Source organism: Ammospiza caudacuta, chromosome 10 (assembly GCF_027887145.1).
Source record: "Ammospiza caudacuta isolate bAmmCau1 chromosome 10, bAmmCau1.pri, whole genome shotgun sequence".
Classification (NCBI taxonomy): Eukaryota; Metazoa; Chordata; class Aves; order Passeriformes; family Passerellidae; genus Ammospiza; species Ammospiza caudacuta.
This window is the reverse complement of record NC_080602.1, coordinates 22392461-22414945: the sequence shown is the minus strand read 5'-3', so window position 1 is coordinate 22414945 and position 22485 is coordinate 22392461. Positions and strand designations below refer to the sequence as shown.

The 22485-nt window shown below is 42.3% G+C and overlaps 1 protein-coding gene and 1 long non-coding RNA gene across 3 annotated transcripts in view; both read right to left on the bottom strand.

Moving 5' to 3' along the window:
• CHD2 (chromodomain helicase DNA binding protein 2) overlaps positions 1 to 5595 on the bottom strand; it is a 54810-nt gene extending 49215 nt beyond the window's left edge. Inside the window, exons 1-2 of one of the 2 annotated variants that reach the window (XM_058811575.1) lie at positions 5127 to 5595; positions 4662 to 4795 (exon numbers count right to left, since the gene is read on the bottom strand). In XM_058811575.1, the coding sequence (XP_058667558.1) occupies positions 4662 to 4723 (62 nt within the window). In that variant the 5' untranslated portion in view covers positions 4724 to 4795; positions 5127 to 5595. Of the gene's footprint in view, positions 1 to 4661 lie in introns of both variants that reach the window. The other variant, XM_058811574.1, reaches the window with a different exon arrangement.
• Positions 5596 to 7909: 2314 nt separating this feature from the next.
• Positions 7910 to 21637, bottom strand: LOC131561972 (uncharacterized). The gene is made up of 5 exons (XR_009275117.1): positions 21254 to 21637; positions 18595 to 18667; positions 17798 to 17884; positions 13619 to 13679; positions 7910 to 8294 (listed from the first exon to the last, which is right to left on the bottom strand). It is a non-coding gene; the product is annotated as an uncharacterized LOC131561972 (long non-coding RNA).
• Positions 21638 to 22485: the final 848 nt, after the last annotated feature.

Genomic DNA, 22485 nt, shown 5'->3' with positions numbered 1-22485 from the left:
CTGCCAGTGGCAGTGTTTGTTTGAACACAGAAATGTGGTTATGGCAGCCCCAGCGCTGCTCCCGAGGCACAGCCAGGATCCGCGTTCTGGGAAACGCCACCACCGAGCCACAGCTGGCACCAGCGCTGCAGGAAGTGGGGAAGGTGCAGATAAGGGCAACTTCTGCCCTCAGAGTGCGGCAGGTGAAATATCAACCCTGACAGAAAGGGGAACAGGCTCCAGTGTGCCATCTGAACCACCCTGCCTTGGCTGGAGTTGGGAACATGCCTGCACACACGTGCACCCGGCCATGGCAACGCCCCAGCCCCAGCACAGGCTGTGCCACACAAACTGGGTCACACAATTACCCAGGTGAGCTCTTCATTCCCATTTTCCAATTTTTATTCAGCAAAAGTCATGCATTTTAGAGAATCTCTGCAATTTAAGATGTTTAACTAAAAAAAAAAAAAAAAAAAGAACAATCCAGAAGACAATGAACTACAGCTAAATGTAGCCTCTTGCAGTTGGTGAGCTCTTTTTATAGCACTGTATATACTGTATCCATCTCTGGCAGCAATCACAAAACAGGGAACAGAGGAGTTGAAAGCCTCAGGATTGTGCATGCGTAATTAGATTAGACACTTCCTTCACGAGGGTAATGTGAAACAGAAGTAACAAAGCAAAACAAGAACAATCTCCTTTGTGCTGCAGATTACATCATGATTCATATGAATTCCTTGCACATTATTCCTTTTGTGTCCCGCACTGATCAAGCATTTTTCCCTTTCAAAAAAGGCTCTGGACAGTTTCACAAAGGGTTAAAGCTTAAAAAGGGAGAGAGGAAAAAAAATCCTTGTTGAAGAATGCGGCGGTGCAAATGAAACTGAAAGTCTCGGCACATGCAAATGGCCACAACAGCTAAAAAATAACTCGTCACCCGGATAAAACCTTGAAACCCACAGTTTGAGGCATTTTAACAAATGCGTTCAATGTTTCTACTCAGCTGAGAGAAAATCAGTGGCAAAATACACACTGAAAGCAAACAGTGAATTTTGGTGATTTAAGGATATTGAAAGCTGTACATCTCTTTAAAAAATAAAAGGGAAAAAAAAGACAAAAAAAAAAAAAAAAAAAAAAAAAAAAAAAAAAAAAAGACGACAGATGTTCCGGGAATACTATGGCATTCTACAATTCCTTCTGAAGTTTAAAAAAAAAAGAAAAAAAAAAAAGAAAAAATCCGCAGCAAAAAATAGCCCTGCTTCTTTTCAAGTGCCTGCTGAAAATAGCCGGCAGTATTAAAATGAAAGCCCGTTAAAATGAAGCAGAGCGAGCCCACGCCCGGCAGAGCAGCGGAAGCGGGGGGAGGCCGCGGCAGCCGCCGCTCCCGGCCCGCTCCGCTCCCGGGGGCCCGCGCGGCGCACGCAGCCAATGGCGGCGCGGCCGGCGCAGGGCGGCCTTTGAACCCCGCGGCCGCTTCCCGCGGCGCCCGAGCGGTGCGGCACAAAGAACAGCCATTTTGTGACAGCGCCGGCCAACGCCGCCCGCCTCAGCCGCCCGCCCCGGGCCCGCCGCTGCCCCGGCCACAACGGGCTGCCCCCTGCTCCCCGCGCCACACACCGGGGGCAGTTTGTGCCTAACGCGATCGTTTCCCTCCTCTCCCCCCCCCTCGGCCAAACGCCGGTTCGTGTGCACCGACATCTCCATAAAATGGCTGCCACGTCAGGCGAGGGTGTTGTGCTGCGCAAAGCCCTGCGCTGGGAGGTGGCTGCTGAGCAAAAACAGCCATTTCAGACCTCGGAGCTCCAGCCCTGCACAGAAAATGGCCCAGGAGCTAATCCACTACAAGCAATTTTTCCGCCCAAAAAAGATGTTTTAATGCTAGAGAAGCCCAGAGCTGGATACAGACACAAGGGCTGGCCCAGCCTTGCAGGGTCTGCAGCTCAAACCATTCCCACGCGGGGTATTTCTGAGGTGGGAGAGCAACTGCAACAGATACAGGCCAAGGGAAAGGAAAACTACGTATCTATCCCATGCCTGTTACTTGCTATCCCTGCAAAACTCACTCTGGGCTTCAGGGGGGCCCCAGCCTGCCCCTGGCCTCGGCACTTCCCATGGGGGCCGACCATGGATGAGGTACCTTCACACTGCCTGCCTTTCACACATGCAGCACAGGAAGATGCTAGAAAATACAGCAGATTGTGTTCAATTACTGATGCAAATCTCAGGCATACAGGTGGGGGTCAGCAGGAACTGCAGCAGACCCAGAGCAACTTTTACCTTGGGCAAAGTTGCATAAAATCCCTCAGCTCCAAGTTGGACTTACTGTCCAAGCACAAAGAACAGGTGTTGCTGGGCACCTGGAGAGGCAGGAGTACAAGCCTCAGCTTACAAACTGTAAAGAGTTAACACCATCACTCTCTCCAAGAATAAATCATCTGCTTTGGGACAATTCTCAGACATTTCTGTTTATTCCACACAGGCCTTTGTATTCCCTTAGAACTGGAAAAGGAGGAGTCAATTCCTCAGTTAGGGCACTACAGTGGTGTGCAAGAATTGTATTTTCTTCCACTCTAACACCCTTCTCCAGCCCAGGTGAATGGCACCGGCCACATCCACCTCCTCCACCACCCAGGGTTCCCACCAGGACTGTGCAGCTTCCATGTCCAGGTACTTCCATGGATCCCAAGCTGGTCTCAGCAGCATGAGAAGCGCAGACACCGGTGCATTTTGGGGTTACCACACAGCAAAGTGGTGGCTTTACTTCCTAGAAATCATTTCCCCTACTTCAGGTCAACCTCAGGAAGTAAAGCCCATTTTATGACATTGAGCTGACTCACACCTCACAAATAAGCTCAACAGGGTTCACTTGCAAATATCCTGTGCTCAATTGTTCCCACACTTCAGGTGTGCTGGTGTCACACACAGCAGGTTTATTCAGAGGAAAAAAAAGATGTGAAGGGGGAGAAGGGGAACCTGACACAACAGGTGTTAAATGTAAATCATCAATTATGATAAATAACTTTTCAATGAAAACCCCAAAAGCACACGAGACACTATGCAAATCTCATACCCCTAAGGACAAAACCCCCTGTGGGACTCCTGCTACATGGCTCAGATTTTAGCTCCTATTCCTTTCCAACATTGGTAAAATACTTCCAATTTCCTCAACAAATTATGTCAATTGCTGCTCTTGTTGATAATATCCACTTCAAAAAAGCATAAAAAAATACATAATCTGCAAAATAATTTTTATACATGGTGACTTTTTACATAATATTTTGTGTGCAGCATTTACAGTAAAGAAAGCTCAGTATGAAAATCTGATGTGTTTTTCAACTGCATTGTTAGAAAAGCTCTGTTTAAGTGCTTCAACAATCCCTGAGGCTAATTTAGTTATTAAAAATTTCAAATTAAACAATCTTACCCACATTTATTTTAGAATTTAAAATTTGACTGCATTTTTAATACACCCAGAATACCATCCAAGTTTATATTAGAAGGTTACAATAATTTAATAATATATATAGCCACACTATTTCAAGTTCATGTGCTTAAGGAAGGTTAAATACTGGACATCAAGAATACTATTCAAACACCTGAACATCACATAGAGCACATGTGATACACCAGACAGTTCAGAGTTCTTTTTTATTAATGTCGGTTAAAAATGCAGGAAGACAACACCAGAGAAAAAGAAACAGACCAAGATTCAACTGAAATTAACAAAATGCAAAACTCAGTGATATTTACAAACCAAAACCAAAAATGCATGTAGTTTAATTTCCAATTTTTGGAAGAGCCGACCTTTTAAATATAAAATGAGCGATTTGGTAATTGTACTTCTGCATTCCCAGCAAACAAACATTTTCAGTATTTCATACTTTTCCCACATCAAGGTTAAGTTTCTAAAAATCTGTAAAGAATCTCATTACTTGACAAAAGTAAATAAAAATACTCTGAGCAAAAATACGTTAAACAAAACAAGCAAATCATTTGGTGCCTCTTGTTAACAATCCCAGTGTATATTTTATGAAACAAAATGCCATCACCAGCAGGACAAAGTCTGGTTAAATTGTATAAAAATATTCTAAAATACCTCCACAGAATCAAAGTTCTACAAGCCCAAATAAAATTTGAAGTAAGAGGTATCCGACAAACAGGCACTTTCCAGTTTATATTTTAAAATAAGCTTTTTTTCATTCATGTAACTTTTTCTTGTGCCTATTTACTATAATTTACTACTACACCAGGCTTCTGTATGGCCCTCAGTTAAAGTTTAGACTTCTGAGATTCTTCAAAGAAAAATTTGCCTTGTATGTAAAATGGTGCAATGCAGCAATGGCTAAACCGACAAGGTCATTTTTCACAGCACAAAAAACCCAAAAACTGAAATTCAAAAGCTGGAAAAACATCATACAGGGGCAAGGGCTGCCCTGAATAAAGGTACAGTACCTTTTGCCTAGGACATGGGCCCTTAAGTCACAACACAAGTTTCAGAAATTGCTACCAAAAAAAATTAGGGTGTGGCATGCTAACAATCTCAAGGTCATTCCTTAAAAAGGAAGCAAAATCACTAAAATGTTTTCTATTAAGCACTGACAGTAACCCAAGGCTGTCAAAGTAAACAGGGTATTCACAGGTTTTACAAAAAAAAAAAAAAAAAGAAAGTTGATAGGTCATACCTCGATGCATTGCTGTGGACTGAACCCTCCTCTCCTTGGCTTTTGTCCTTATTTCTCATCATCTTTTTATTCTTAAATATTAAAAGGGGGTCAGGGGTGTCTGTTTGCTTTGAAGTCCTGTGCCCAGGTATTTACTGTCAAAAGTTGAAAGAAAGGTAAGGTCCCAGTTCGTTTCACTGGCTTTCATTATCAGGAACAAAGTCCTGACGCTGCAATGATATTGTTATAACAATACACAGCACTGATCAACACGGCAAACCGGAGATTTAAAACAAATAATCATTTTCACAAGAAAAATCCGAGAATAAACACAGGAGAGGAGCATCCTGCAAACTTTCCCAAAGTAACACTGGATGCAAATAATCTCTGTATCTTATTGCGTCATCCCAATACAGCACAAATCGGTCGAAAATCAAAGTATTAAAAACGGCAGAAATCTAAAAATTATTATTATTAATTGCTCACCTACCTGATCCATGCACCGCCGCCAGGACCAAGTCGATATTAGTTTCGGGTAGTGGAAAAACATCGGATCCAAAATATTTGTAATTATACCGATAAAATACAAATTTCAGAAAATGAAAAAAAAAATATATATTCTAATCCCAAAAATATGCTGCCGATAAAGCAAAAGAAGCGGTAATTAGTACAAAAATGTCCGGGGGAAAAAGCTCATTAGGAGAGCGCACAAAAATGGAGGTACGCCATGGCTTCTAAGCTGGAAAAACAACGACCTGGGCTCTCTCCACGGCTTCTTCTTTCCAGCAAGGCACGAAAAGGGAGCCCTCAAAAGCTGCTTTTCTGCCCGAAAAAGGTCCGCTCGGCCCCCGATTAGTGCCTAGGAGAGGCAAGGGGCTGTGGGGGCCCCCTGAGGCTGCCTGAAAGTTAGGGAAAGTTGCGTAAAGTGTTGGGGAAGGCACGGAGCTGAGCGCGCTCTCTCTAAGGCACAGCCGCCATCTAGAGCTCCTTCCCAGCTCTGAGCTCTGCCTTTGATTGACACTCTCTACATTTACCCCACAACTCAGGTGATGTACCATAGACCCACCCCTTCATTTCTACCAAAAAAAGAGAGAGCCTCCACCTAAAGGGTGCCTGCTACCCCACAGCCCTGGCTCCTTCCAACTACCCCAGCTCAAGGGGCACCTTAACCCCATGTGGCTCAGGCACCCTTTGGAAGCCAGAAAGAAATGGAATTTGTGCCTTTTGTTTTAAAGATTTGTTAAATATTTCAGTGCCTGGGCTAAAATTACTTCCTCCCTGGACAGGAAGTGGTGCTGTTACAAGCCATTTTGAAGGCATGGAAGTGGAGCTCACAGCCATGCAGGCAGCAGCAGCCCAACCCTGGGGGTCACCCCACCCAAGGGGCAGCTTCACCCCAGTCTGGAGGCAGAACCCCCAGACAAGAGCTCTTCCCTCTGCCCCCCAGTGCTGCACTGGCAGGGGGGGAGAGCAGTATCAGCAGCTCCCAAGCCAAGCCCACAGAGCTGAGATTGCCCTGCAGCTCCACAGCGCCTCCCTAGTGGTTCCCCCAACAACTCAAATGCAGCAGCCACAGCACTGCCACCAACTACACCAAGGCACTGCACCCAAGGCAGTCCAACACCACCAAACTGCTCGTTTCCAATGCACTTTCTTAACCCATTCATGCTCATTAACAGATTTTAACACAACAAATTAATTTTAAAGCTGCACAATAGCCAAGCTGCACAACTGCAAATCAATCAATGGACATCTCCAACACGACATCCTGGAATTGAGAGGATGTATCACCATGGGAATGGAGGTGATCCAAGTATCCCCTGACCACCTGATTATGACTACCAGTTGTCTTCCACGACCAAAACCAACCCCTCAAAGCACAAGAACATCTTGCATATTCATAAGCATCACAACAAGACAAGAGCCACCAGCCACTGGGGGACCACTGGAGGACAAAGGGGCAATGGGCTAGTTTGGGGTTCTATGGGGACACCCATGGCTCAGCATCCCAACAGCCCAAAACCATTGGCTTCGACCAGCAGAACCAACACATCCCCTTTAATTCCTCCAGGGATCTGCCATTTATCTCCTACAACCATCCATCCTCTTTCCACAAGGGGCTTCATTAGGAACTCCCCAATGCCACAAGCCATTTTAAAAAATTCCACTTTACCAATTATTCACAAAAGACTCCTTGCATCTAAACTGCAAGAATTAAAAACCACAATGCAAGACCATTCCAAACATTTTCTGGTAAGACTAAAGAAATCCACTCATTTGAATGAGAACCCTTCATGGTGGTCCAGAATCCAACTCCACCATAAAAACACATGGCAAAACCAAACTGGGGCAAGCATGCACCACCAAAATGGCCGGATGGAACAGGTATGAGCAACTCATCATGGCAAAAATGGGTATTTCCAAAAAAGTCTGAGCAAGGCAAATGGTTAAACACAGACAATGAACAGGATTTTGTTTGGCTTTTCAAATACAATTTCAAGGTTCTCTCAGCACCAGGTTTACCATCTTGACCCTCCAGCACAAAACAAAGACAACTTTGAGTTTCAGGTGAAACATACAGAAAATAAATGCCTATAGTTAAATTATTAGATCCACCCAGACACCTGTAAAGAAATAGTGACTTTGAATATTAGAACCATTTTAGAATTAATTTGCAAAGGTAAATATGTCATCTGTAGCCATATCAAAAATAACTCATTTTCTCTCACCAACATGGCAGAGTATTGTGACACTAAGGCTACATGCAAGAGCAGTGAAGCACATTGGACACTTGCACAGAACAATTTTAAGACCAAAGAGACTGCTCAGGAAGTCTGTAGTCCAGGAAATCTGTTGAAAAGTTTCTGTACCCACACACAACCCAAGAACATACCTAAAAAAGTTACACAAAACATTCAAGTACTCTTTTATTGTCGTATTTTCTCAGCCTTCAATTGGTATCAATTCCATCTTAAAATAACTTCACAAAGTTCAGCAGCAGTGCCCTGACAATAGGCCAAGTACTGAAAACCCCTCATATTAAGCACCTGAATGAACAAGCCAGCGAATAAAAATTCATTGGAAGTCATGGCAAAGTGAACATAATTTGCAAATGAAAACCACATTTGATACCAAGTATAGCACAAAATTTTACCTTGCCTCCAGTACTTAGCTAAAGTATTTCTCAGTTTAATAGCAACCAAAAATGTAACCCACTTCAGTATCAACTCAATAAAAAATATTCAGCCAGAAAGGACAAACACAAAGTGTGAAATAAACCAAAACCTTTTATTTAAAGTCACTTTATAAATTACATTTTCTCAAAAGCAATAGCAACAGATCTTTTACCAAATTAATTTGCCTGTCATGCAAAAACAACCCAAAAGGAAAATTTTGCCACCCAGTTCTCAAACAGATCCATCATTGGATATCACTGATTAATTCAAATGCAAAGTCCATTTTGATAGGATGATCACAACCCAGATCTTCTCTGGTTTAATAACATGAGAGTCCACGTTTTAACATCCTTTTCTTGGACAGACATCCCAGCACTCATGCATTAGTCCATTTCCTCAACCTCTCATTCCCCAGTGGAACTGCCATCTTGGTGTCTCATTCGCAGACTCCTTTTGACACTCTTCATCTCAATGGATTCTTTATGAAAAATTAGAAGAAAAATGCTGTTGGAATACACATCATTGCTTTAAACTAAGACATTCAACTACTGTACCTTGAAGATAATTTAAACATGTAACTGATGCTTCATTCCGTGTTACACAGTCCACAATATCTATTTTCATCAGAAACAATATAAAATAATCAATTCAAGAATTAAAAAAAAGAAAATTTAACCAAAACTATAAAAAAGTGGGAGAAAATATTACAAGTCCAAGAACCCTTTCAGGATCCATGAATTCCATTTGACATTTTTAAACCACTAGAGAAATCCGTGGTGGGAAATCAAAGAAATTTGCTCTTGCAACCATTTTCATGGCACTGGCCCATCCCCTGGAACTGACACTGCTTAGCAGAACACAAGGTTCTTGTAACAAACCAAAATTTTTAACTAAGTACTATTCAAGCTCCTTTCTTCAAAGACAAAGATCCATCAAAACCAATGAAATCTGGTTTCTTATAGACAGATGGTGACTGGACACAAGACATTCCACCATCTTAACCCAGTTTTCCAGCTCATGAAAGATGTACAGTGCAACAGCACACACACAGGCAAATGGAATGGCTGGTTTAGTTACTGGTGGGAAAGGACACACCAGAAATCAGACAAAAATGGTCACAAGTCACCCTAGCTACCTTCAGCAAGGCTCCAGAGCCATATTCCAACTGCACTCATCATGGAACTGCAACCAAGCCCACAGGTGAGTGACAAACCAAACTGAACAAACAGCATCCACATGGATAAATACAAACCCAACGTTCCCATCTTCCTATCTTCTTCCAAGAAATATAAGCTCAATTTGCTTCAAGTAAAACCTTACTCCTCCTCACATGCAAAACAGGTACAGAAGTTACTAAGTGTTAAAAACATCATTTTGAAACCAATACTGACTGTAGGCTGACATGCAAAAAGGGTTTTAGGATGCCTTCATGATTTTGAGTATCTGCACTCCAACATCAATTTCTGGTTTTGGATACGTATAGGTTTAACCTCATTTTAGTCTGAAAACCAACTTCACCATCACTCTGCTCCCTGCTAATCCTGGGCAGATTCTGCCAAGGGATGCAGAAATTACCCACAGCCCAGCAGAAACCAGTGGGGCCATCTAGTGGTCTCTGCCTCAGCATCCCAGCTTGCCCAGTCTCGCCTCAAAACAACCAGTTACAGCAAAGGAAAGGCACTGGAAGCGGTGCAAGAAGCCCCAGTCTGACTTTCACAAGGGCCCATGTGTCCTGTTTTATGCTCCTCTATAGACTTCCTTGTTTCAAATATAAAGGGAAAGTCTTGCACATAGAAGTGCAATATGGCATCTGGTAATTTCACTTTGCATTGTAAAACATGCATAGCTGCAGGAGTATTCAAGCCCAGGACACTCATGCTTTCAGAAACAGAACTTCCAAGTGTAAAGAAATGCTCTGTTTCAAACATTCAACTCATCCTCAGTTAAGACAATGTGTTAAGTAAAGGTGTTTTTCCCTCACACTAAGCTGGTTTTGGGGTTGTTTTAGGTTTGGTTTGGGGTTTTTTCCCAGTTCTCACCAAATTAATTTCAAATCTATTTAGGCATTTGAAGATTAATTAAAATTTTGAATGTTTTTTCACGGTAATGCCTTGACCGAACTATCAAAACATGAAAAAAAACCCCACAAAGTCATCCATTGTTGACACAATCAAACACTCTGAAGTACTAACATACATACAGTAGAAACCCCAAAAATAAGATCATTCAAATTATTTTAAGTTATTTTTAATAAGCTTAAAATATAGAAATGCAATTACTGAATCAACTTTCCCCACCTCTAAAAAAGGTAATTTAGTTATGTATTAGTCACCCTTTAAAAGGCTCTTTCCAGTTGGGTCAGCCCTGTGCCTCAGACACTCACAGGACCTGCCAAAAGCAATCTCAGGGCAAATTTCCCTGCTCGGTTCACCTACGTTGGCTTGGACCAAGAACTTCACAAGTAACCCCATGACCTTCATCTTAAATGCTTCTCTAAACCTTGTAAAATAATTAGCAGTAAACAGAACCGATGAGGTATTATAATTAAGAACACATTCTTGTTCTCCAAGCTATTCTACATCAAAAAGATGCCACAGGAATGGCCAAAATATTAACAGCAGCCTCTACACTTGTGAAATTTACATTTGCTTGAAAAGATTTCAGTGTTTGTTTACTTATAAATTAAAGCATATTTTACTAAGAAATGTCAATAATGTTACAAAAACACACTCCTCCATGAAGACATATGCAGTGACCCTACACTTGAGGTAGATACTGAAAAACCCATTTTTCTCTAGATGACATGAGTCTACCATTCCTTCTGTAAAATTAATTAGGCATCTGCCCATTTCTCAAGGTTCTGTTATCTACTAGTTACTGGTTTGGTTTCCAAGCACTGTTATTTTGGTGATGATAAATCAGGGACCTGGGTAGTCCTGTAATCCTGACAAAGTTTCCTTCAAACCACTGGTAACATGTTGGCACTCCATGCCATCCATTCCAAACCTGCCTAAAGGTTCAAGGCAACAATTACGAAACATCTGAGTTTACAAAGTTTTTCTCTTCAGTTTTTTTTGCAATAATTTGTTGCTGTATTAAAAGATCACAGCAACAATAGACATTGCTTATGGCCAAACCCATGGCTTCAGCCATTTCAGGTCCCCTGTGACCCTGCATTCCTTAAAGGGTGAGCCTGAAGCCCAGCAGGTACAATTGCCACGCATTAAGACACCGATACATTTATAAACTATTCCAGAATGAAACCTGAGGTTTAGACTCTTAACCCAGGTGACCTACTTGGGAAAGGGAATTCACTCCAACAGAGGGAGCTGAATGGACAAAAGGAGGTTCTGAGCAAACCAAACCTCAAGTTCTGCGCTTCAAAGTTCATTAAAGCAAGGTTTTACTCTCAACAACACCCCTGGTAACTTTTACACTGAAGGAGTGTTCTCTATTGGCAGCTAAGTCCATTATTTTATTCTGTACCATCTTTAGCAAGGACTAAGTGCTCTGGACAGCCCTAAATCTGCTTTTACCACCATCAGATGTTCCTTAAGCAGAGCAGTAAAAGCACCACTCATGTAGGTTTGGGTATTTTTAGGTAAGAAAGGCTATTTGCCAGGTTTGTCAGATTTCAAGGTTAATTCCAGATAACATGTGGCTTTATTCACAAATGCACTCTTTTGTGGGTATTGTTTTTAAATAATAAATTTTATTGCATGAACCAAAGTATGCCAGCTTTAATAAAGCCCCTGCTGTTTTCAAGTATTTCCTCTCTTCTCTTAAAAAAGAGAGCTAAAAATAAAAATCAGTGCTTCAACTAAACACCATGTTAACCAGAGAATGCAACATCAGACCTTTCACACTGCAATACTTTCAACAACTGCTTTTTGAAACAACTTATTTGTATACAACTATTTCAATAAAGTCATTTAAGGGTTTCACATTCACCTCTTCCTTTTAGGTAAGGATTGTAAACCAGAAAAGGATGGAATAATTACTCAGTGTGTAACTGAAAAGCCAAGTTCTACTCAAAGAGCCAGATCTGACAATAGCTAATTTACAACCCAATGAAAAAACAAAAATGCACACAGGAAGATGTAGCAATCACACAAAGATTAATATTAAAATGGAACATGAGTCACATGTTTAGAGATTCTAGCAGGTGACTGGGGCTAGGAAGGCATCACTGGATAGCATAGGAAGAGTTTTGAGGAACAGCTGGAGAAGAAACATATCAAGAAATATACTGCTCAACACACACCTGCAGTGGGAAAAACAGCTTAAGATTTCTGAAAGAACAAAGTAATAAAACATACAGACAATAGTAGTAGAAGAAATTAAATACTTATCAAAAATGAGTTTGTGTACACACATTAAAACTTAATTCTTTAAAGTCCATGATTTCTTTCGCTACATCTTTTTCTACTTCTTTTGCTTCAGGACCGAAAACCCAAATGATAAAATTGGTCCAAAATAAAATGGGCCCAGAAGCAGCAGGAGGCCAGACTGACAGCTTGGCAAGGCTTGCAGCATCTCCCACAAATTGCTTTTCCTTTTCAGAAGGGCTCCATGTTAGGCTCCGCACCACGGAGTGAAGAGAAGCACAGGACTTTGGAGCACAAAGCCAGCTTCTCTCCCAGCACCTGAGGCAGTGCAAAGGCAGGGGCTGCTGGAGGGCTCTGCTAACAAACACAGCCATGGCACAGCTAAAATTCACTGCCATCCAGCCACTAAAATAGTGGATCTGCATCTTGGAATATTTTCCCAAGCTATCTGAAGCCTAAGGAAGGCCTTGCTCAATCAGGTAGCATGTCAGACTAAACTAAATTGTCTCTTAAAGAAAAGCATATATTCCAAAGCACAGTGCTACAGGAATAGAGCTTCACATAAAAAAAAGTTAACCCATGTACACAAAATGCAATGGATGCCCTAATTAAATATGCAGAATCAAGGACTCTGAATTTGAAGCAGTGAGAAAGACAAAACTACTCAGGTCTTTCCACAAGCAACTCTTAAGAAAAAGTCACAAATGTGCCAGAGACAACAAAAGGTCAATACCAAATCCCTTTAAGGAAATGGAAAAAAATTCTGTCCCTATATTCATCCAGTATAGAACTGAATTAATTTACCTACTCAAGCCTGCCAACTTTATGTTTTGACTATATGAGGAACGATTTCAAGTCTATCAGCTAGAAGTTTAATTTAAAAAAAATACAGGAAACTGTACTGGCATTTATCATTTTGTGCAAAGCCAAAGTTTTATGAATGAAGAACAGAAACAGAACAATCGTAGAACAGGAGACAGTCACTGCCTGCTCAAAGGCTCCCACTGATCCTGACAGAAGCATAAGGACAACACAAGATGCTTGTACAGCAAGTTCTTCCTGCTATACTTTCCACACCATTTGTTATCCAAATTGTGTGTAGTACCTCTCTAGAGACAGACATCTGCATACCAAAAACCCTTCTGAACAAGCACAACTATGATATTAAAGTTCTCAGTGCAATCTGGAGTCAAATCATGGAAGCCCCCAGAACTACAATCAGCTCTGAAAGCTGTTCTGCAGGCAGCCAGGGAGAGAGCACTATCCAAGCACTGCTCACTTCCCCAGGGCCAGCAGGAATGACCCAGGCTCCTTTTCAGCTTTTCTGAAACACACATGCACACATGGCCACACACTAATGACCTTCAGAATGTATTCAGCCAAAGCCTTCAGCCACTTTAACATTACAGCCACGTGTGCTTGCTGGGCCTTTATTAAAGCTAAAAAGTAAATGTTATTAGGAATAACAACTTACCAGTGCTTCAACCAAGAGCAGCTATTTTGCTTACAGTGAGTAAATCAGTTCCTCAACACATCTGTAGGGAAAATGGGATATTAAAACACTTGAATTAATATAAATTAAAAACTAAAAGAGATCTAGACCTTGAGGTCTATAAGACCAAGCATTAGCTTTTATTACAAAAACCCTCATAAAAAAACAAACAAAAAAAGCCCCCACAACCAGAAAAAAACCCAACCATTCCTAGCTCACAGCATGTGCTACTGGAGCTATTTTTATAAAAAAATTAAAGTATCACTAAGGAACCTGTTATTAAAGAACCTGGAAACAACCCAAGAAATTCAGACCCAATCCACAAATTCATTGAGAAAAAAACAACAAAAAATATATTCTTTAAGTTTTTCAAAAAGATCAACCAGGCATCATGTAGAAGTATGCTTAAGCAAACTAACTGGCCCTTCACAATAAAAAATAAAATGCTCTTTTTATTGAGAGGAGGTATCAGCTGGATGGAGGGCAATTATGTAACATTTATGTAGAACAAACTATCTACACTATCTCAAAGTTACTCATGCATGGGCAAGGTTCAAATGTGGGAATTTGACCCTGAAAATGCCTACTGGCAATCTGCATCAATAAATTCCTAATCAAAGTTACTTTAAGCAAAGGTAGAAAGACCTAAAACTCTTAAACAACTCATGAACCCCCTTTTCAGGGTGAATTTCAACTACATGAAGCAAGGCATTCAAGTTTATCCTCCTGACACATACAAGCAAACCACTTCCCTTGTCATCTTTCAGAATCTACTTATATTGAAATACAGCCTCAAATGCATAAAAATTAATGAACCTATCCAGTGACAGCGTACTGTGCAATCCTCTAAATTCTTCTCTTCCACTTGACAGCTACTCAGAGGTAGAGAAAGAAATATGGGATGAGGAAGATAGCAATTTCTTTGTTGATGTAATTTACTTGAAACTCTTATTATGGAAAAAGTTCTCTTTTTAAAAAGGGAAATGACGAAAAAAAGAGCAGTAGGCTGGCAAAAAGATGTAGAACATCCTAATGCATGTGAAATTTAGAGGTTTAAAATGTATTAATGGTATTTTTAAATGTATGTATTTGAATGTGCACAAGCAGCTCCTACTAAATGGAAGCACAGAACTTCTGGGAAGTGCCCATCCACCATTTCAGAAGGAACACAACATGGCTGCTGGACCCTGATCAGCCGTGAGGCACCCAACAGTCATCCAAGGCATGGAAAATGAACCAGGAAAACAAGTGTTACTTGGGCCCTTTGAATCATTTCACTCCAAAAAGGCCACTTAGAAACTACAATCTATATCAAGGCAGGTAAAATTAATGACTGGAGGACTCTCAGTTTACAGCTCTCAGCCATTTTTAATAATTCTTGGCACAGCCACACATCCATCACTGCTTCACAGTCGGCTTTTGTTTTCTTTAGTTCTAGAGCAGGCACACAGCTATGGTAGTTTGACAGAAATTTTAACAAGGGTAATATTTAACATGGCTGTCACCACAAAGCACCTTCCTCTAATGGCAGTGTTATGAAGACTCCACCGGAGTTTTGCTCTTCTGACCTCAGCACACTTGTGCAAAAGGAATCTTTGGTGTGTCAGAGTGGTATCATGAGTAGTAGTGACATTTCTCTTCTTGGAAGTGAGTGGATAAACCAAACAATGAGTTTTGTAAAAACAGCATGAGGATGTTGATAATATGTTAAATTTCATTCACATTAGTTATTTTTTCACGACTGTAGAATATAGCCCCTGTATTCTGAGTCTTTAATTTTTACATCCGAAACACATTCACTCTTAAACTACAGAATAAATCAGCAAAGCGACAGGTTTATGTCACAAGCCAGAAACCAGAGCTTGGAAATACAAGTCATGGCTGAAAGAAAACAACTTTTCATGTTAACCGCTCTATTTCATGTACCTAATGTCAAATTTTTTTAATCAGACTACCTACTATAATTGTTGTAGTCTGGATGATTCAAAAAATCCATCCCCTATTTAAAAATAAATGTGAATTTACTTTTTCTAGGTTATCTAACAGCTGTGGTTTATTTTTGTATTAAATTACAGACACTCCAAGTACAGTACAGCCTATCACACAAAACATGCCCGGCATCATAGGTGCATGGCTCCTTTCCCCTAAGACTGGCACTAACCATCACACAGTGCATCTCCTTTTTCAGCAAGAGGTGAGGTCAGACACCCAAAAGCTATGAGCTAGTATCACATTTTCTACTTTCTCTTGTATTATTTAATTCACGAAGTATTTTGGCAAAGACGACGTGTATCACCCCACCAATGTTCTTCCATGTATGCTGTCACTGCTACCAGAATCTGTTCTATGAGAATATTTAACAGGGGTTTGTGTCCCCACAGAGGCACAGCTTCCTCTACCAAGGAGGTTTGGGCTCAAGCTGAGAGATTTTCCTTGAGCCCCGCCAATCCTCACGAGCACGCTGTAGCATAGCCATGAACCTGGAACTTCTCTCAAGTCCCACTAGTGTGCATCTAACACACTGAGGTCTACTTTTCCTAGAGGGGAAGCCACTGTGAGCTGAAAACAAGTTGTTCTTGCAAGAAAAGGCAGCTCTGAAGAGCTCACAGAAGTTAAAGCTGTTTTTATTGTAATGTCTATTCAGCATTAGGACAATACTGGAAAGATGCAAGACTGTTAAGATCAAAGTGCTGAATTCCATCGTTATCATAAAACACCCAGGTCAGGCAAGATCTGCTCTTGAGCACTGTGGTTTTCTAATTTTTACTTTGCTACTCTTTTTTCGTTAAGAGCAGATCAGTTAGAAATTGCAGATTCAGACATTTCAGAATTTAACACCAGGAATACAAGTCAAGTGTGACGGGTTCAATCCCATCAGCATTATCAGACTCCTGTGTGACCCAGGCTGGGCTTGCCTTTATCGTACTAGACTGTGCAGTATCTGTGATTTTTGACCCTCTAAACTGAAAACTTACGTGGGATTTTAGATATGCCCGGTTGTTCTTAAGGTATGAGATAATTTCTAACACAAACTTCTAGTTCTCACACTTGCCATCACACAGTCACACGATGAAGTTGCAGGAACATTCTGACATATCACCTTGCTCGTTAGCTGTGTTTGCTGCAGGACATCCATGATGGTGGCACATGTCCAGTATCTATAAATATAATTTGAACTCTACCTTGAACATCAGCAGTGACTCACTGCAGATAAAGGTTTATTACAACCTGAAGAGACGTTTTTGTAAAGCTTATGGAAAACTGTGTACAATCTCTTTTCTGTGAACAGACTGAAGGCTTCAGCCAAGCAAAAAAAAAAAAAAAAAAAAAAAAAACCACAGCTGCACTCAGGTGGGGACTCACAACTGTATTATTTGGTTATCATGATGCATTATGTAACTTGTAAAAGCAAATCATGAAAAGTATTTTTGGGAATCCTGATACATGTGTCCTCGTGAAGACGCCTTACGCTTTGAGGTCCTGAGTATGCACAGAAGTACACGAGCACGGGAAGCTGTGAAAAGGAACCAGTTAAGACAGGCAAACAGGATCCCCCACTTTTAATTACAGAGTGGTAAAAGCCTAACTCAAAGGTTACTCTGATCCTAAATGCAGAATCTGAAGTGTAAAAACAAAAAATAAACATTGAAAAGATGCTTTGTTTACACTGCAAGGAGAGCAAGACAGCTCGTAACAACTGGGTACCACTTTAGGCTTTTAGAATAAAATTTACACCAAAACCAGAATTTTAAAGTTTATTGTGTAAGCAATTTCTCGAAAAGGAAAAGCTTATGAGCGACCCTTGCTAATGAACCAATACCTTGAACTAAGGAAAAGCATTCCTGAAGTTTGATTAGACAATATCCTTAGGAGATGACAATCCTCTGGCTTCACCACATGTCAACATGGTCATAGCAGATTGTTAAAAAGTTGTACTTGTGAGTGAACATAAAATCTTCAATGATGCAGGAGACATTAACATTGCTGTAGTACGTACATACTAACGATTTCCAAATCCACCAAGCTCAAAAGAAAATAAATTCAACAAGGTAAAACACTTAAACTTAAATGCTTAATGTTTATTTTCAAAAAAACTGTTTCCAGGATGATTAAAAAACAAAAAACATGAAATAAACAAAACCCCACAACAGTGTAACATACCTGGCATGCACAGTACAGATTTTTGCTCAAGGTCTTTTGCCCAACCAGTCATCTGAATCTTTGGAAGAACCATATCCAGTAATAACCCTTAAAGATAAAAAACAACAAAACCAGGTTTGTCTGAAAACAAGGTACACACAAGTTCTTTAAGTCTTAACATTTTTGACTGACAAACTTTCTGAAAACACGTAAAGGAAATGTCTTTGAATAAACCAAAGTTTTACCAACAGTACAAAACCCATATCCTATCGTTGTTAAATATCAGTCCCCAAAAACACAAAACAGGCCCCCAAAATCTCCTTTTCTATGAACTCCTGAAGTCTTGGGTTACTACCTTCAAATACAAATTCCACAATTTCCCCCAAATATTAATGCTACAAACTCATTAAGTAAAAAACCGAAATAATTCCCAAGTTTAATGCAGGTTTTCACTGGTGAAACAGGACACACAAAACTTCAGTTTATATGCAAATATTGTCCTTTTCCACCAAATACAATAAATGTATACAGCACCTATATATTATAAAAATAAACAGTCCACTTATTAAATAGCCTTAGTAAACTGAAATTGATACCCAAGCAGCACGTAAGAGTGACATTATATGAAGACAATCTACCTGTAACTGCAAAGAAAAGCTTTTTAGAAGTCAAGACAATTTATAAAATGTGTCCCCTCCATATAAAAATGAGATTTCTTTCTTCTTCACATCTGCACAGCAGCAAAAAGGCAATTTCCACTTTCAAAAAAAATAAAACAAGGAAATGAATATACTAACCCAAGGTATAAGCATTCTTACCTAAGGAAAATAAGGCATGAACGAATCCTCTGGAAGCTTATCAGGAAATACGGTTCTGTTCACGAAATCCTACCTGAAAAACAAAAGTATGGAAATTTTCAGTATTTGCTTTAGAAAAGCAGCGTTAGTCGTATGTCTGAAATCTACCAATCCTTAGATAATTATTAAGTTGAGAAAAACTTATGCCTTTTGAACTGAACTGTGAAAAATAAAAGTATGAGGGGCTGTACATTCCTGGATGAAGAAAAACCCACTGGAGATGAGTGACTGACACACAACATGCATGATCTGTGTTTTTCATGAAGAACTGCAGTCAGCTCTTCTGTCTCCCATTACTTTAATTTTGAAAGACTTAAAGCTAAAATTCCAATTTAAGATTTTTTTTTACTGAGTAATTTATCACACAATATCCCTCAGCCCTTTTACTTTCTTTTCCACATTAAAATCTTTAGCAGTACACTACACAAAATTAAATAAAACCTTTGCTGATAGCAAGGTTATTTTAAAATGGCTTCTGTCATCAGCTTCTCTGAATTTTAAGTCCTAAGTTATTTCACCTCCCCAGAAAAACATCTTTTTTGCCCTTTAGAATACGGTTTTAAAGCCTTCAGCTTCTTTAACCTTTAATCAGATCTCAAACTACGTTCTTTTAACACAAGGAACACCATATTTGCACAACCTCTAGCCAACTTTTCTTGCCTTTTGTGAAAAGCCATAACATTTTATTTTGCAGCAATTATATCTATCACCAGCATTACTTCATACTCTAGAAGTGGAGAATCATTCTGTAAATATACAATTCTAAAAACCATTTTTATGCTGGATTAAAAGATGTATAAATTCAAACACCTACACCTTAAACATAAAAAACCCGCCGCAGAAGTATTAAATAAAACACATTATGAATTGCAAGTAATTTATTTTCTGGGCAATTACCTGCTAATTTATTTTTATTTTATTAAAATAAACCAGTCAAAACTGTTTAAAAATTATCCTGTAATATACTTAAGACAAATCCAGCAGACACCCACCTAAAGCTAGAACTTTCTTTAGGGCAAAGTGTGTATGCCAGAACCTGTTCTACACTGCAGAACTGTTGCTGGGGTTATAAAACCACCATGATCCAAATCGAAAATAAAGCCACCGAACACTTGGCATAAAGGTGACACAAGTCCAGTGGTTGCTAAAACTTCTATCTCTATTTCCAAAAAAAGGGCTAAATTCAATTGTTGCAATGACAGATTCTTATTTGCAGAGGAAGTACCGAAAAATGTAGATTTACCTCCAACTGCAGTATTTAAAATCTGCACGAGAGTTTTATAACCTTGCACAAGCATACACCATTAAAGCCAACAAATATGGCTATACACAACCTCCAATTAAAACGAAAGTTTTTAGTATTTACCTTTTGCTCTTCTACAGGGACTTTTTATACATTTAAAATTACAATTTTACCCTTAAATTGGTAATTGCTGAACGCAAGCCAACCCAAAACAAACGTCAGCCATTACATTTAAACTTGCATTTTTAGAAAGTCTTGCAATAGGTCTTGTATAACTTCTAAATTATCAGAACACCGAAAGGACGATTAAAATGTTTTGTAAAGAGAAGTAACTGTGAGATCTCTGAAAACCCTACAAACTGAATAATAAAAACAAACGTGATACCCATTAAATGCTTTTTAAAAGCTTTCCATGTCAGACACAAACTCATCCGTTTCCTTATCGTGTAATTCGTATTTAAGTAACTCTTTTCTTTTAGTAGTGTCGCCTAAATCACAACTGTAGTATTTTGCCAACTTGAAACGGTAGACTTGGCATGATCGAGCTTTGTTTTTCTCAAGCTTTTAAGTTTCTACACTGCCGTTTTAATTGCAAAATCAAATTTGCACGTAATTACTAGGAGTTTTCTTTTAAACTTCTGCACCTGAATTGTTGTTTCTCCAGTGAAATCAATTTCTCTCTATTGTTTCATAAAGTACCGATCGGTCTCATCTGCAGCCCATTTCTCTTACTGGTTTACAAAGAGTTAAAAGCCAACACCCCACAGAAAAACCACTCCAAGTTTTATTTTTAAGAGAAAAGGACATGGCGTCTTTGTTCTTAGAAACTACGAAAACATATCCCCATCCGACCAGCGACGGGCAAGAAACGCTCTTTACACAGACACGGGGCTAAACATTTCAGTGATGCTGTCGTACAGCCTTCACCTCTCCCCCCTCCCCGCACTGCTGCATTGGAGTTCCCGGCTGGTTTGCAGATACCCCCCTCGCACGCTGCGCTGGGGGGAACCGGTCTGCAGCCCCCGCTGTGCTCGGTGCTGCACAGGGGAGCCAAAACCCGCCGGGGCTGCCCCCGGGGCTGCATCGGGGACAGGGCGTGCGGAGCCTCCCGGGCGCTGCAGGAGAGCGAAGGCAGCGCCCGCAGCCGCCGAGGGTCACCGGGGCTCCCCGTGTCCCGCCGCTGCCCCTCAGCCCAGCCGGGTGTCGGGCACGGACGGGGGTCCCCGAGGGTACCCGCAGGTCCCCTCAGCAAGCGGCGGGGGGGGAAGGAGGGGGCAGGGGGAGCCAGCGCCCCCTCCCCCTCCCGGCTCCAAGGACATTTTGTTTTTCCTCCCAAGGACAAAGGACAATGAGGAGCCCGGAGACTCCGGCACTTACCCGGCGAAGAGCAGCCCGCTGACAGACACCCGGGGCCCCGAGGACGGGGCGCTGCTCCCGGCTCTCCCTGCTCGCGGCCAAGGGCAGCCCCGCGCCCGCCCGGCGAGGGAGCGGCGCGGGCAGCGCTCGGCAGCCCGGCGCCATTGCTGCCCGACCGTCGGCAGCCCCGCTCGGCAGCCCGGCTCGCCGCCCTCCGAAGCCCCGGAACCCACAGAGCGCCGGGCCCGATTTGGCGCCCGGGAGCGGCACCGAGGGCGCCCGCCGGGCGTCTCCGGCTCGAGCGGCGGGGACAGCGCCGGGAGACGGGCGGGAGCTGCGGCTGCTCCCCGGCCATCTTGTGCCGTGTGTGTGAGGGAGCCTCCGCCGTCTCCTCTCAACTCGTTGCTCCCCTCCCCCCGCACAACATGGCCGCCCGGTCGCTCCTCACTGCGGCGGGGAAGGGGCGGCACCGCGCGCGCGCCCCGCCCCTCCCCGCCCTCGGTTGCGCGCGCGCCGCGCGCCGCTCCCCATTGGCCTCCCCCCGCCCGGGCCCCGCGCGCTCCGGCGCCGCGGCCTCCCATTGGCCCGCGCTCCCCGCCTCGGCCGCCCCCCATTGGCTCCCGCCGCCTCCTCGCGCGCCGGCCGCAGCAGCCGCCCCTCAGGGGGAGGCGGGAGCGGGAGCAGGAGCGGCCGCCGCCCCCTCCCAGCCCCACCTGGCCGGGCCGTCCCACCTGAACTGGCCAGCACAGCCCTGACCCCGCCGGGCCCGAGCGCTGCCAGACCCCACTGCAGACACTGCTCATGCTGCCGCTGCCGGCCTGCACTGACACACAGCGGGGCTCAGCCCCCTGAGCTGGCTGCTGGCGCCCCGCATCTCACGGCCCCGTTTGCCGCCATTCCACAAACACCACCTCTGTTATCTGCCCTTGACATGAGCCAGGGACAGCTCACCCGGCAGGGTCCCCACGGAGAAGGGGGGCCTCGAACCCCTCTGTTCTGATGGGATACACCCCGATGTCGTGCACCCTCAGCTCCAGAGCCCGGCTGGGGCACAGAGCGAGCACAACCCAGTCACCTGCCCGTCTGCCACATCAATCCCCATTAATGCTGCTCAGAAACAGACGCGCAAATAAAACTAAGTATCCTGCCTTTCTCAGCCAACACCATAGAAACTCATAGTGTGCCAGCCTCACCAGGACACTCTCTCCTGTTTTGACTAGAGCCATGGAAACCATTTCAGATATCAACAAGAT